The sequence below is a fragment of the Physeter macrocephalus genome, chromosome 4 (genome assembly GCF_002837175.3).
Source record: "Physeter macrocephalus isolate SW-GA chromosome 4, ASM283717v5, whole genome shotgun sequence".
NCBI lineage: Eukaryota > Metazoa > Chordata > Mammalia > Artiodactyla > Physeteridae > Physeter > Physeter macrocephalus.
Genome location: NC_041217.1, coordinates 119732000 through 119748734, shown reverse-complemented (window position 1 = coordinate 119748734; position 16735 = coordinate 119732000). Strand labels below are relative to the sequence as shown.

Here is a 16735-nt window from a genome sequence, read left to right as displayed (position 1 = left end):
TGTTAAAATGAAGACTCTGGCATCCTATTCTAAACCTACTGAATCAAAATCTCTGGGATGGAGCCTGGGACTTTGCATTTTAACATGCACCCCAGGTGATTTGTGCCCAATAAAGACAGAGAACTAGTGGGGTGACACAGAAGCAAAAGACACTGAAGTCAAGAGGCTCTAGCTGGGCTGCTATTGCAGTAATAATCCAGTTGGTTACAACACAAAGACTACAGTGGTTACCATGGGGATTCGGGAGCAGGGGTAAGTCTGAGAACTACTTCAAAGGAAACATAACAGAAGGAGGGAAAAGACCGGATTTAGGAAGTGGATGAGAGGAAAGAGTCCAGGAGAACTGTCATCACTGCCTTCTGAATGAAAGCTAGTGAACAGAGTACTTTTAAGCCCTTAGATATGAGGGACATTGTTGGCAGTGACAAACAAAGCTAACAGCTCTGCAGTAAAATGAAGGTGCTTAAAAGAAAATAGGAAAAGGGAAAAGAAAGATAGTTACAGAGAAAAAGAGTAACCTGCTCTACAAAACTGAGGGAGCTGGCAATTAGAATACAGTGAACTTAATGTGCAAGAAAAAGTTGGCATAGATGCTCTTCTTACCTTCAAGGGGCTTGACAAAAGGAAGTGGCAGCAGGGGAGGCAGACAGATGGCAGAGGAGTTGAGCTCGAGGAGGGAGGGGAGAGGAGTGGGAGTTAAAAGCAAGAACATTTTGAATGCAGGGGAAGAAGAGAGATAATAAGTTTAGGAAGTTTTCAAAATAAGAAAGTTGTCATTTGCTACAAATTCTGAATAGGAAAGAAAACAGGAAATGGGGGGCATGTAAGCAATATTTACATTGTTCGAATAGTTTTTAAGCTTTATAATATTGCCTCATGTAGATATAAAGATATAGAGACTTCGATATAGAGACAGGGGAAGAGAAAGTTAGTTGCATTTGTGACCTTTTTTCCCACTAGAAAATGTGAAATATTATAGTATTCTATACCATGATGTTATGCTTTCAACATTTTACTAAGATCTCACTAATAATATTGAGAATACCTCTATCTTTCAAATAAGTGTGGCTTTGAATAAGAAATGCTTATTCTACTATGGCTTTTAAATCTAACATTTATAAAGACATTTCTCTTCTGTGCATAAGGAAGAATACTCACACCAAACAGTAGTGGCCATGCCAAACTCAAGAGCTCAGGCCTTGAAAGCTTACATGCTAATGGGTTATTTAGTTTTCAAAATCTTAAGTTAATAACAGTTGGCAATAAAGCTTGTTAATATTCCTTTTGTTCTGGAGCTATTGTGTTGATTTTGAAGTCCCATTTGTTCTAAAATGATTGAAGTCGAGATCTCCACCTAGTGGATTTATAGGATTTTACAGATTTTACAGAAATGGCCTACTACCTCTGGAAATCCTTAAATTTTTCTCTTAGAGAAATAACAGTTTTTAAAGACTTCTACTTAGGCTATAGTATAATTGTCAATAGAACAGTCGCAAATGGTTGAAATATGCCAATATGCATATCAGCTACACTACAGTTAACAAACAAAGCTCAATTTTTATTTTCATACCATAATTAGGAAAACAGATCAGGCACAAGTATGAATATATAATCATCTATGTCGAAAGCAATATTGTAATACCACTAATTGAGATGTGTATAGTAATTTCCATAAAATAATCATCAAGTGTAAATCTGCTCAAGTACTTTTTCTTATTTAATCTTTCATTTGCTTAAGGCTTTTTTTTTTTTTAATGTTTGCTTTCTTTTCCAGGATGAGGCACAACTCTTCGTTCCCATTTTCCCATTCCTTAGAGAAGCAAACTCAATTAATTGTGTCAAAAATATCTTGTGGCTCTTTGATTTTTGCATTATATTCAACTGTGTACTTTTATTTTATTGAACAAAGAGTTACTGAGGATTTTTCCTCCAAAATACTGCATTTGAAATGCATGCAAAGGCTAGGGAGTGTTTGTGTGTCCTTTTGAAGAAAGCTAAAGTAGAAAAGGATTATTACTTGAGTTATTTTGTTCACTTTGTTCTGCCTCTGAAGGTGATAAATTAACGTATTCAGCAGATGGTGGACACGATGTAGGTTTAGGAGCAGAGTTTTCAGCTTCATTTATTCTTCTAAGAATTAGAGACACCTTATTTTCTGCCTCAAAACTAATGTCTTTTAAGTCTGGTAATGTCTCCCTTGTCACTGCACCTTCTTTATGTGCACTGTTATCTTTATCTGTTTGAAAACCTTGAACTTCTCTCAAATCATGCATATTACTGTAAATTTTAAGATCTATTTCACTACAAGGTAGTCTATTTTTGGTTTCATGGGAACTCGTCATTCTCAAATCCTTAGCTGTAATAGTTGCCTCAACAGAGTTTGAATCATATAATATATGTTTTTCACTTTTTCCATTTTCCCAAGTTTGTTGCTTTTCTTTTGTGGTGCCATTTAAGGTCATCTGTGTGGTCCTAATTAACATACTAGAATTTGCCTTGCTTTCATCAAACATTTTTTTCTCTTCTTTCCCTGCTATTTTTATCTCCAGTGCTTCAGCGCCATCATCTCTGGGCAATGCATTTGTGCTGTCAATTCCTTTTTCACTACTATTGGTTAGAGGCCAGATGGCTTGAGTACTAAGAGAGGTACTGATATCCTTGGGAAGCTCTCTTTTATTTTGGTATGGAATAGAATTTGTCTTCATAAATGTAAAGTTGCCCTTGGATCGTGTCCGGGAAATAGGAGAGGAATCATAAGCTTCTGTTTTAGGAAGTTTCTTTTCTACAAAATTTCCCTCACCCATAACACAAATTTCCACAATTGGATGTGATATTTTGGGTTCTGTCATTAATGTGTTTTCTTCGTTTCCAAGTTGTTCGTGACTTGAGAGTTGCTCTACATGTTGTAAGGTTTGATTTTGATCTAAAGTATGTTCCTTGTAGGTTTCAGTCCTGTGGATTTGATTCCCCAGGGACAAAGAAAACTGGTTTAGCTCACTGGTCTTTGATTTGTCCTGCTCCATGTGTTCAGTGGGCTCTACCACCCCTTGGTCAGTAGCCCCTCTAGAATAGTGGGATGGTAAAATATCCCTTCCTATGTTTTCCAATGTCACTGGTAAATAACAAGGAATGCCCAGTGCAAGGTGAGCTGCACCTCCCACTTGCTCAGTTGAGAGGGCGGAGCGTGACTGCCTGGGTTCAGTCACAGTGGGTGTTGGCTGAGGCAATGTTGATGGGTTTCCATCAGGAATATGACCTGTAGGGTGACAGTTGCCTTCCGTAGAGCTCTGGTTGGCCACTGACAAGTTGTCAGCACTGAAGAGAGGAGCCTTTTTAATGTTTTTTCTGTAATATGGGGTCTGCTTTGGTGCATGTTTGAGAGGCAGCCGTTTTGCAGTGAATCTAACATAGTTGTTACTCTCTGACTGTTGGTGAAAATCTGCAGAGGACACAAGGTTTATTTTGGCTTCTTTCTCAGAAACTTTGGAGAATTTATTAGAAGGTGACAACACTTGTCTGCGTTTCTTTGGGAATTCTGGCAAGGATTTTTCTGGATGGACTCTAACTTTTCTAAAAGGGTTTAAATTTAATTTTATCCTTAAATTTTGTCCTTTAATTTTCCCTTTGAAGTCAGACTGATTGGTTCTCTTCTTTTGCAGAATTTGTGGATCAGTAAGCCATTTTCCTCCTTTGTTTCTCTCCTGAGGATTGCTACATTTTTTGAGATCCAAGTTGGTCAGGTGGTTACTTTGATTTTTCTGCTCTTTCCAATGGCTTGATGTTTTGGATGACATCACCAAAGTATTTTTTTCTACTGAATCAGGATGATGGAAGCTAACCCTCTTAGGGGAATATGTTTTCTTGATTTTGGTTGATAACCCCAATAACTCCATGTTGTCCTCACTCATGAGGAATTTTTCTATTGCTCTGTTAATTTGGATTTGCTCTCTCTTGGGCTTTGAAAGTTCTCGACGATTTGGCTTCCTTTCTTTCACATAATCTTGAAATTGATCACAGGGCACATATTTACAGATAAGACAACAGTTTGGCTGCAAATACCCAGGCCTGCTTCGTGTTAACAGCCCACAAGGATCATCATATTTTGATCTATGTTTTTGTAAGATTTTTTGTACAGCGTGTTCCTCAGGCTCACAAGGCTTGGATGATGAGCCTGTAATAAAATGTCTCAGCCTGTGTGGTTGTAAGCCATTGTCTCCTTTTTCTATTGGAGGCTGCCATGATTCATTTGTTAAATGCTTTTCAAGACTTTCTCTTGCCAAGGCTGAAGCGGATGTTGCATATCTTCCACTAAATGTGTCACTGCTGATATCTGCTGAACAATAAATGCAGGAATTTAGCACTGAGCAGAGTTTTATTACCCCAACCGAAAAGATGCTTAGAAGCCTTATGAAAGGTGCAAAAAGGACGCCTCTGATTATGGCAATTCTTGAAAATTTCCTAATTTTTAACCAAATCCTCAAGGGACATTTGGCAGTTTGGTGTGTTTGCAATGACACTGTTTATGGCCACATTTTAATCAGTTGTGATGCTGATGTAAAAGTTGTGGAATAAGAAATAAAAATATTCATAGTTGTAAATCTTTAGATTAGTTGTCCATTAGGTTAGCTTTAAATATGAATAATATCTAAATTCTTTCCAAGTGGCTATAGTAATTTTTTTTCTCAATTCATTTACCACTTGGGACTAAATATTAGGAAGAACATAATAAAATATTGAGTAATATATAGGTTTCAAGCAGATAATAACCTCAACAATAACAGAAAAATACTTGTGATATTACTGGTTCCAATAAGGCAGAGTCCATATCTGCTTTACTTGGCATCACTTAATATTCATTAAATATTTGTTAAATGAATATGTGTTTTGGACTATGGCCTGGTCTGTGTTGAAAGAATCTGTCTGAGACTTTTAAATGGTGCATGTTAATACAATATTTATTAATGATACATGTTAAATAATATTAATGCCAAAAATATTAGTAATATTTCACCATTAATTGAGCATAAGAGGTAGGCATTGTGTTAAATATTGTACATTCATTTTTTCATTTAAGAGACCTGATCCCTTGGACAAGTCCTATTTTCCTAGCACATTTACAGAGGAAGAAACAAGTTTAGAGAGGTTGCATGTTTTCTCCCAGTCACATGTCAGCTAAATGATATGGCAGAATTTGACCCAGGTCTGTCTGATACTAAACCCTATCCACTTCCACAATGCATATTAAGTTTAAAATTACATCTTACCAGTGTACCTTTTCTTGTTTTGTGAAATTGGTTTATCCAAAGGAAGAAAAAAGTATTCCTTTCAGTGATAGAAAGAAAGAGGTGAAATAAGCCCCAACTTGCATCCAGTTCTAATCTAAGATCTAACTTCAACTCTCTGAGTAACCTTGAAGAAGCCATTTACTCGCTGGATATCAGGAGATTAGACTAGTGGGAACTTTATGTGGGTATAAAATTCTTCTGGGGAAAGAACTGCTAGCCTTTAACATATTCTAAGAGAGTTCTGTGGCTCAAAGATAAATATTAAAAGCTATTGGACTAGATCACCTCTAAAATCTCCTCTACCCCTGACATACTGTAATTCTATGTTTCTGAGTTAGAAGCCCTAATTAGAGTGATAGTGCCTCTTACAGACTTCTATTCTGGAGCAGGTGTGGTCTTGAACGTTTTCTCTCCAATAACTGTTCTTTCCAGCTTCAGTACAATGCCTGGCATGTAGCAAAATTTCAAGTCTTTCTTAAAAGTAATTGTATTGATTTGACAAACCAGCATTTGTGTGAAACAAGAGACTGGGTTTTAAATGGTTAAGAGGCCACTTTCCCTTTAGTATAGGGGTTTCCCACAGAGAAGTGAAGGCTCTGGACAAAGCTAAAATGAAACATCTGCCTAAGGTATGATTCTATTGAAAGGCTAAGTGCTTATTGCTTTATAAAATAAAACCAATCTGATCGGGTTTCTATGGCAGATGTTTTCTTCCTTGGCCATTCCTCTTTTCAGTCAAATCATCAGGCCCCTGAAACTGGTAAGATCTGAAGTCTGGGGGATGCAATGGCATAAATTCACATCCTGCTTTATACCACACATGGAATAACATACAGTTTCGTTCTTTTCCAATTGTCCCCAAATCCATCCTTAGGGCCAGATCCCCATGGTAAGAGTTTATTGGTGCAGCACCTCTGTCATTCATATTCTGAGAGAAAGCTCTGCCTGTTGTAAACCAATTCAAATAAACGACAGGAACCTCTTTACAGAGCAGCTGTCAAAGGTTTCACTGTTGAGCCTGAAAGCATTGCCTTACTATTCAGGGAGAAAAAGGAAGACATTTAATTCATTGCCTCCACCTAAATATTGACATCGCCCATGTACAGTGGGTAGATGTCACAGCCAGATTCACTCGGCTCCCAACATGGGACAATGAATTAAGTCCTGACTTTCCCTGAACTGGGAAGTTATCATCCCTGACAGCTCAGCAAGCAAAGTATGTGTCTTGACATCATTCCTGAAATGAATCACTAGCATTAGAAGGCCCATTCTTCTAACGTGTCATGCTCTGGGAAGGTTGCTTACTGTAGAACTGGCATTAGACTCGAAGGATGTTGGAATAGAAGCCGATACTCAGCCTCCTATAAATCTTAACAGCACTATTGCTATTTAAAAGGCTTCTTAAAAACAAACAAACCAAAAAAAACATTGTTAGGTGTTGGGTCACAAAATTCACTTGCCAATGGGCGCAAGGCGTACTCTCAACTCCTGAGGGTGGGAAGTGTCCATCTACACCTCACTCCATACGTACAGATACATGTCCAGTATCTTTAGGAGAGGAATAGGCTAGTGCCACGATGATTTTTATGGCATTTCTCTTTTGAGGAAATCAAAGGAGGCTACCCTTTCAGAGGGATTTAAACAGAGTGGGATTTTCTAAAACAAGACAACTCACCTATTGTTCTTGTTAAATGCTGTGGCAGAGTTTGAGGTTGGACTTCCCCAGGCTCACGATTCCTCAGCTTTTCAATTCTCTTTGGACAATATCTTGTAAGTAAGCTGGCTTCATTAAAAGCTGCCATATTCCCAGGAGGCTCTGAACATCCTGACTGTAGCAGTCTGCCACCAAAGCAGAGGAAAGTGCTGTCTGCCCCATGGCCCTTCCCTTTCAGGCTTCTAAATGATCTGTCAAGGGCTGTGGACTCAGAGGCCAGTACTGCTTGATGGCTGTTTTCCTGTAAGAGTGGCATTTCCTTTCTGGACCCCACAATGGACATGACCTTTATCTCGTTTTCCTGAGTTAAGTGGCAGTTACAGTATCGCTCAGCGTGGTAATTTCTTGCCTCATGATCACGCAGGGATTCATTGAAGGTTCTGCAAGGAAGGTTTTCTGTGTGTTCATTTGCTTTGCCTTGTTGGAGTTTCCAGTTAAATACAACTAAACCCAGGCAAGTGAGACCAACAGCTCCTGTGACAAATAGAGAGACTATCAAAAGATAACATCATAGGAAGAAACATATAAATCATCAAATGTGAAATCCACAAATATCAAGGTTAATGGCTTAAAGGGTGTCAAAATGGGTGGGAAATCTATCACCATGTGGAAAAATATTAGTCCAGACAGAGGATATTTAATCGACATTGTTGTGTTTTCCAGTTTGGATCTTTCTTTGTACTGATTAAAAATTTTAAGAAACAATACCATCTGGAATGTGTCTGACAGAAAAAGGGTTTTTTTTCATGGACTGAAATTCATTCAAGATAAGATAATTCCTGCATTAAAATTCTTTTTCTGACTATGGGAAATGAAATTTCCTATTTCTTAATCCCATAGTCAATAAAAATAGACCACATTTAGCATATACCCTGAAATTCTCATGTACAATAACCTCCTCCCCCCAAAGAATAAAAGATTCTACAAGCTATTGCCATATTTTAATCATCTCTAAAGATTCATCCCCTACCTCAGAATACATCATTGGCTTCTATTAGCATAAAGGTCAAACTCCTTGGCATTCAAGACTCAGTATAATCTTGCCATAACCTTCTTTCCTAGCCTCATTTTTTATCATTTCCCACATTCAAACACTATGTTTCAAACTCTTCAATTCATTAGTCTTAAAATGTACTTCTAAGCCTTTGTGTATTCTCTCAGTGATGCTTCTAATACTTTCTCCTATCTCTGCTTATTTGAATTTCATTTATCCTTTAAAATCTAAATCATACCTCCCAATTTCTTGACACTTTGGCTATTTTTTTCCCATCTTGCAAAGATCACTCCCTTCTTTGACCTACCACAAAAAAATTATTGACATCTAATCTCAGAATTCCTGGTACTGTCATTTCATGTTCTCCATAGGCTAGCTTATCCTCTAAATAACATTGTAAATGGCAGTATTTCTCAAACTCAAGTGCAGAGTCTTACCTGTTTCTACCTCAGTTTCTCATCTTGACAAATGGCATCCTCAACCACATAGATGTTCATACCAAAGTCTCTGAGTTACACCCGACTCTCTCTCTGACACAGTGATTTCCTTTTCTCTTGGCACTTATAACAGTATAAAATTACTGTGTTCACTTATTCATTTGCTTGTTCACTGTCTGTCCTCCCCTGTTAGAATTAAGCACTATGAGGAAATGGATCTTTTCAGTGTATTTGATATTGTATCTCCAATGTTCTCAACACTGGCACAGAGGAGGCATACCAGAATTGTTTATTGAATATTCCTTAAATAAACAGAAGGAATTCTGTTTATGAATCCTAATAATGAAAAGCACTGAGTGGTCTAATCTTACAAATCTCCAAAATGATGATCAGGAGGATATGGTGTCAGTATAGACTGAGTTTGGAGTTCTGCATTCTGAGTCCAGCTTTACCTATAACTTGCTGTGTGACCCTGGGCAAGTCAGTTGCCCTGGAAAACTCAGTTCCCTGACTCTGGAGGTAAGGACGGTGAATAAGATGATACCAGCGTTCTAGACTCCTTGATTGCACTATGCCTGGTTCTCTCCACTGCAGACAACTTTAATGAAAATGTGATGATATTTTTTAAACTTGAAAGAAAAGAGAAGGGGTCAGGCATAGTTGTTTCATTTTTTTCTGTTAAAGATGAAGATTAACCAAATAGAATAGCAGTTACTGGCAAAATCTGCCAACCTTTTTGTAGCTTACCAGATCGTAACGTTTTAAGCCCCATTTTTATTTCTTTGACAACAATACACTCTTGGAAAGTGCTACAAAATATTGAAATAATGAAATCTCTATTAAAAACACAACGTTTTTTAAAAGTAGTGGCAAAAGTTAGATCAGAACATTTTAATTGCCAGATCCTAGAGTCTGGGTTTTTCCAAAGGTTTTGGTTTTTAAATGTTAAAAACATGAAAATAATAAAATTTTAGAAACATCTCTGTATCTCTTACATGGAGTAAGAAAACTCAGGATTCAAAGCTCTTTTCTGATACTTTTCTTGGGAACATTTTCTAACCTCTCTGAGCCTTATTTTTCCTCCTCTATCAAACAGGAATAATTAATACCACTCAGAGATCAAGTGAGATAATATATGTGACATGTTTAATACAGTATTTTGATATAGTAAGATTCAGTGAATGGTCATTGTTATATGTTATTGTGGCTGTAATTGCTGCTGCTTCTTTTTAGGCTTGGTATTGTCCTATTAGATCCTAAAAGCCTCAGCTGTTAGGAAAAGAAATCCAAAACAAATCATTAAGAGAAGACTTTGTATGGCTGATGCAGTTACTAAACCAAATAATAAAGGAAAGAAAGACCTAAATTTTCTTAAACGCATGAATCAGCCACTGAAATGAGAGTAAGCGTAATCTTATTATGGGATAAAGTTTCTCAGTAATTGTGTCCAAACCGCGAGGAACCACTCACTCTCCCGCTATTGATGGTAGATCTATGTCTGTGTCACATTACCACTCAGGTATGGTCACTTTCTATTACTGCAGAGAGCAAAACAGCAGATGAAGCTCGTAGGTAGGCTGAACCTACTGTCAAGAAGATGGCTGAATTTTCATTGCCATGGGCATTGATGCAATTTTTTTTAAAAGTATTCTAAGAATATTTCTGAGTTGGAGAGACAACAAAAATGCAAAATTAATGATAAAAATCTCATTGAAGAATTGGAAACGTTAGAGCTTCATGAAAGCTTTCTCTTTTTATCCTCCAGTTCACAGAATAGGAAGTGTCAAGAGGTTAGGTGCCAATTAGCCACTTATCGGTTTTAAATTCACGGAATATGATTTTACATATTCCTTGGAATTGTGATGATTTATCTATAGCCAAAGAAGAAAACAGAATCAGAGGCCAAATTTTAGTTCTAAGTCTTTTTCCCACAATCTAGAGGGATAGAATATTGACCACACTTTCACTTCAGGAGGAGAAGCACCTTCGAAGGAGTAAATCGGTATCAAAAGTCAGAGCTGTTTTAAAGAGGAATCTCGCTTAAAAACAGCATCTTTAATAACAATTAATCAATGAAAGGTACATTTTTATGGAAATTTCACACACAATAACTTAACATGCATGTAATAATATTTATAATTTATCAGCATGTTATGCTTCCTATCATTTTGACAAAGGCTTTGGAACCTTCCAGAATTTTTATCTATCTCTACACTAATGCAGAGTTGCTAACTTGGCAAAAATCTTCTCTAAAAATACACATAAAAGATACCTATAGGGCTTCCCTGGTGGCGCAGTGGTTGAGAGTCCGCCTGTCGATGCAGGGGACATGGGTTCATGCCCCGGTCCGGGAAGATCCCACATGCCGCGGAGCGGCTGGGCCCGTGAGCCATGGCCGCTGGGCCTGCGCGTCCGGAGCCTGTGCTCCGCAACGGGAGAGGCCACGGCAGTGAGAGGCCCGCATACAGCAAAAAAAACAAAAAAACAAAAAAACAAAACAAAACAAAACAAAAAGATACCTATAAGATACTAAGTATTCTAAGAAACACATTTAAGGAAAAACTCTCTGTTGCTCTAGTACTTTTGTCTTTTGCGGTAAATTATTTCTTAGCACGTAAAATTACTGACATGGTTACACATTTTCTAAAACAATTTATCTTCCTGAGAGAATTCGAATTCACTTCCAAGTGAATTTGATTACTTCTGGTGGTAGTTTCACTGTCTAGACCTGACACTGGTCTCCATCTATCCTGATTAAAAGGAGCTAAAAATCTGATGTTCAAGTGATTCAATGGAAACCTGCTATGGAATAATTATTTATGGCACATATTCAAAGTACATCAGTTCAGTCTTGAGTGCCATTTGCAAGCCTCTGGTCCTCCAGTGTTGGGGAATCCCCCACAAACACACACATCTCCCCCAACACACACTTCTCATCACCATGGCTACCCACAGGTGCAAAGGATTTCACCATGCACTGAAAGCATACAAACATCTAGATATCTTGACAAATCTCATGCATATTTGGTCTTTGACTAATGCCACAAAGCATCACATTAGATCATTCATCCAGTGAGATGTAATGATAGCTGATGCATAGTTTAAAAAATTTTTAAACTACCATAGAAAATTTAAAGGATTGAATAGTATACTCTCCTTAGTCTTTTGGGGGGTGGGGTAATATGTCAAGGGGTAAACCCCCCAAGTTTATGAACAAGTTAGACAAACAGAAATCTTAAAAGAATTCAAAACCCCCAAATAGAAGAAAACCAAGGCACATAGCAGCTATATCACTTGCCCAAGTCACACAGCAAGTAAGAGCAGAGCCAGGTTTCAAACCTGGATAATCTAACTGTGGAGCTCATGCTTTTATAAGCTGTATATATGCTCTTGTATAAGCTTATAGAGCTTGTATAAGCTCTGTAGTACTTATACAAGCACTATAGAGCAGGATGCACCTGGTTGTCATAATAGCATCTCCCCCTGCACTTGGTAAAGCCCACTGATTCTCACTCCACCACAGAAAAGCACACCGATGCGAGTGCCTTGAGGAAATAGACTATGTCTCATCACTTTTTTAACCCCTATCTCCAAGCATCTTAATGAATGTACCAGTACTGCAATATAGACTATTCCCTCATTACAGACAAGAAAACTGAAGTCTGAATAGCAGGTACTATGTACTATGTACTCAAGATCACAGTGCTAGTTATACCAGGATTAGAGCTCTTAAATTCTGGTTCAAGGCCCTTTCCTCTATGTTAGACAGCTTCTTTGCAACAGGTAATTCTTTCAACCTATGCCAAATCAACTAACATCCTCCCACACTACTGACAACCTCTCCCTTCCACAAGCCCTGGAAAGGTTCCCCAGTTGCCTGAGAAAGGCATCATTTAGTGTACTTCAAGAATATGGAGAAAAGCTGGGCACACTTCTCCCTGTCATACCTGCAAAGCCAAGGACAGTCAGCAGGGCCACATCCTGCCCTGGGAAGAGGGGACTTCTGTCCTTTAGAACCAGAGTGAGGTTGGCAGCCTTGGAATCGCAGTTGGTCTCAGACAGCCTTAGCACACTCTTTGCAGTGGCCACAGCCATGGTGGATGGCTGACAATTTAGGTCCTTGGCATTCCTGTGCGCGCGAGCAGAACACTTTACGTAGTTTCTTAAGAACCAGGCAAGGGGGTAGAGATCACAAGTGCAGCTCCACTGGCTCTTAGCTAAGCTCAGAAGGATTAACTGCTTCAGTGGAGTAAAAATATCCGGCAGGACTACTTCCTGTAGTCGAGGCAGGGGCCGGAAGGCATCTTTCACAACGTAGGAAAGACAAATGTTAGATACATCCAGATGCCTGAGACTGTGGAGATCTGTGCCTCCGAAAGAACTGTCTGTCAGTTTAGTGACCTGATTCCCATCCAGCTGTAGCCGGGTCAGGCCCCTGGTGCTTCGGAACCAAGACCCTTGCAGGGCGCGGAGAGCGTTATTGCTGAGCGCCAGCACCTGCAGACTGCGAAGCTTGCTGAAGCTGTGATCAGTAAGCGAAGAGCTGGATATTTGGCTGTGCTCCAGCAACGACGTCCGCAACTTTGAAAGGGTGTGCAGGGCGTCTTCCCGAACATCCTCGATGCCATTTCTGCTCAAGGAGAGCAGAGCAATATTAAACAAGAGGGACAGATTTGTGCTCTCTATAGAGGAGAGAGATCCATCAGTGATGATTAAAACCCTCGTGGTCACGGGGGCTGCTGTGGAGAAGAAAAGCACAGACTAGAAGCGAGTACACACACGTGGGAGGGGAGCACAGTGGAGAGCAGAGATAATCAATACCCTCTGAGCACAATCCTATCACCTGGGTAAGAACAATAAACGAAATGAAAATGATTCTCTGATTTCTCAGTTTAAGGGGAAGGTGGCTCTTTATCAGAATGATGGATTTTTATATTCTTTGTTACCTTGACGTGTTTATTTGAGAAACACAAACCCATCTGTTCCTTTAGATGTCAAATTTAATTCATTGTTTTAGATTATCATCATTGATGTTTTTTTGAAAGTGGCTTTTCAGGCTTTCTCTCTGTGAGGCTGTGTACTGACCTGCTCCAGCCCTGCTGGGCCAAGACAGATTCACTCAAGAGCCGAGCCTGTGTCTGAGCTTCCTAACCAGTTTTCCACAAGCAATGTATATTTATGCTGTGAAGCCAGTCATCTTTTCTCTCAAACATAAAGGTGTGGATTGGGGTGGGAGAAGTGAGAAGGACCGTTGGTTTCTGCTTTTTAGCTCCAGGCTAAAAGTTGGCGACTTGGTAAGGATCTATGTTCTCTCCAGACAACCTGAGGATCTGTCAGTGGGGTTCTCATTATAGTCTGGGCCATCTTGGCCTCCTGTCTAATATCTGTTCCCTCCAATGAAGTCCATCATGTGATGACAGGTGGTACTCAGGGCTTCCAACTGTTAAATCCCTTCACCATAATCACCCCAGAGCTATCACTGCTCTGTCATTAGAAATCAAAGCGTTTTAACTCGATAAAGATGTATTATGATCAGGAGTTATTGTAACACATCTTTATCATGCTAAAATTGTTTTGACTGCAAATGACAGTGTCATAAGGATGGAAGAGTCCATTGTCCCTGGGAGGTCTACAGGTGATATTAGAACAATCAACCATGGGGGAAGCAAATCACAATTCCCTTATGAAATTCAGACTACATCACTGAAACAAAGAGATTAAAAAAATGTAAAAGACAAAGGATTTCCACAGTGCCTTCTTTTGGAAGAATTGCTCCCATCTCCGTAGCACGAGCAAGCTTAAGTCATGGGGTTTTTGTTTGGGGGGGTGTTATTTTTTTAGTATTTATTACTGATTATTTGAATTCTATTAATTCTAACCAGTTTGTCATTTTGTTCCTTTCATCATTGTTTTTCATATGGCCTGAGGGAGTTTTGTTTTTAAGGATCCTCAGTCCTCTAGAGATTCCTGACTCTGAGGGAGCAGGCTATTGTTTCTGTCAATTACTTCTTGTCTAGGACCAGACAGACTCCACTTGCATCTCATCCATTTAAGTCTCTGTGTCTGTGAAATCGAACTTCACAAATGTGACACTTTGTAAATGAGAAGGAATATATAGAGGTGCAGCAATGTAGATGAGCAATATTTGTTTCTTACAAACATCAGCTATCTCTGATCAAAAAAAAGAAATGTAGTGAAGTCAGATCTATTTGAGAGGATAGGAGTTTAGTGTTTGTTAAGTGTTTTCTATGCAGATTGGAGACAGTATACAACCAACTAGCCTTGAAACTGTCTCTCTCCTGTCAGGAATGACAATGCCATCTACCTCTTAATTCTCATGGGGTCATAGGATTTTAGAAATGAAAGAACTCATTTTCTTCCACTCGATCTTAGATTTGTTTCTGAAATTTTTCCATTGGCACGGTTTATAGCTTGTTTATCTCTTCTTGGATATCAGGATGTAAATCACATTCTCCTCAAATTTGTTAATAAGGTGTCTTATTAAATTGTTGACTTAAGCAAGCAATATGTAATGAATACAGGCAGTGTATCTTGTTAGCATTTCTACAGCTCATTTACTACCAATAAAGAAAGACTACACTTTCAAAATTAGATGCACTTTGATAATAATCTGTTTTGCTGGTACATCACTTAATCTTACTAATGCTGAACGATTGCAGTTCAGGTTCCTGATTCATTGATATTTCTTCCAGCCTGTGGTAGGTTTCAAATCTGCACAAAGTGTGGACAAAATATAATTAAAGTGATCTATTTTTTCTTTTATTAAAAAAGGTGTGTAACAATAAAATGGTGGTATTCTTTTATAAGAGCAAAATATCTCAGTTACCTCTGAAGGTCTTAAAATAGTTTTGGTTGAGACCACCAGGGACAAACAGGAAAATAAAATAATATTATCAATCTTTAGTCACTAAAGAAAGCTTCCTCTTTAAAAGTTTACCTCTTTCAGGCTGAGCTGAGAGATCAGTCAGTACAAAGAAAGGCATAGCAATGAATTTGTCAGGTACACTGAACACTGCTTTTCAGAGTTACTGGTTTTATTACCTACTATATAGGTTATCTGGTGACAGAGGGTTACATCTTTGGTGCACACCATACATGAGGCAGGGCAGGCTGCCACCAACCGCAGCATAATGGCAAAGAGATGAGCCATCCACCTGAAAGGAAAGTAGAGAGCAATGCACATCATAATGTTGGCATTTATTATCCAGGGATTTCAGTATACTCAGCTCATGAGGCATTTTGGTGATTTCTGCTTTGTAATGGGCACTTTGGGTTCTCACATGATGCTAGATAAATGTCTGAAATCCTTACTTTGAATAGAATTTAAACTGAGCCATTATAAGGAACAAGGATATAGTGTGCAGCACAGAGAAATATGGCCATGATTTGTAATAACTTTAAATGGAGTAAAATCTATAAAAATATTGAATCACTATGTTGTACACCTAAAACTAATAGAATATTTTAAATCAACTATGCTTCAACAAATATATATGTATACCCACAATAAACAAAAAAACAAACTGAACTGTTAAAGCATTTGACCATAAATTCAGAGAACTCACATCCAAGGCACAGCCATTAATATAGATTATTAAAAAATTAAGTTACTTTGTAAAATACTTGATAGTTTGCTGAGCTTTTGCAAATACATTACCTTATTTAATTCTTTTAATTTGGCAACTCAATTTGAGGCTGAGAAAACTGAAGTTCAGAATGGTTAATAAACCATCCAAAGTCACATAGCTATTAGGTATTTAACACCAAGTCTTTTAACTCCAAATCCAGTGTTCTTTCTAGTATGCAGAACCTAATCTCAGGCACTGAAACATATATTTACAATGAAATTATTCTTCACAGATATAGATGCCACAGAGAGAGAGGGAGAATGAAGGAGCATTAAGATCACAAGCTCTACCTAGCTTTGAATTCAGCTCTCCTATTTACTGACTATACTATCTTAGATAAATTATTTAATTTTTCTTATTTTTTCCTTTTCATGTTTAAAATAGAAATAATAAATGCCTACATTACAGAGCATTATGAGTTAGATAAAATGTTCTGTTTAGTGAGTATCATATTTTTACCATTATTTCAGCCCTCCAATGAAATATTAACACCGTTTTGGATTTAATGTTCAAAAAAAGGCCATTCATTTATAATGTATTCCCTGATTGGTTTAAAAAAAAAAAAACAACTTAAAGCAAATTATAATAAAAACCTTCTACCCATACAAAAATAGTTTGAAAATAAAATAAAATGTAAAAAAACATAAAACTATTAA

At 38.0% G+C, this 16735-nt stretch overlaps 2 protein-coding genes across 6 annotated transcripts in view; one reads left to right on the top strand and one right to left on the bottom strand.

Moving 5' to 3' along the window:
* The window catches only part of TNNI3K (TNNI3 interacting kinase), a 280116-nt gene that overhangs the window by 198462 nt on the left and 64919 nt on the right, over positions 1 to 16735 (top strand). The window lies entirely within an intron of this gene.
* Positions 1995 to 15580, bottom strand: LRRC53 (leucine rich repeat containing 53). The gene is made up of 4 exons (XM_028488069.1): positions 15493 to 15580; positions 12378 to 13169; positions 6961 to 7473; positions 1995 to 4330 (listed from the first exon to the last, which is right to left on the bottom strand). The coding sequence occupies exons 1-4, from the start codon at positions 15578 to 15580 to the stop codon at positions 1995 to 1997; spliced, it is 3729 nt and encodes a 1242-aa protein (XP_028343870.1).

Bases quoted from the DNA above. Each gene is read 5' to 3' on its own strand.
- LRRC53 (XM_028488069.1), bottom strand. From the start codon at position 15,580: ATGCTGCGGTTGGTGGCAGCCTGCCCTGCCTCATGTATGGTGTGCACC. The intron at 13,170-15,492 runs GTAATAAAACCA...TCTTCTCCACAG, and splicing joins CCAGATAACCTATATAGTAG to CAGCCCCCGTGACCACGAGG. The intron at 4,331-6,960 runs GTGAGTTGTCTT...ATTGTTCAGCAG, and splicing joins GCATTTAACAAGAACAATAG to ATATCAGCAGTGACACATTT.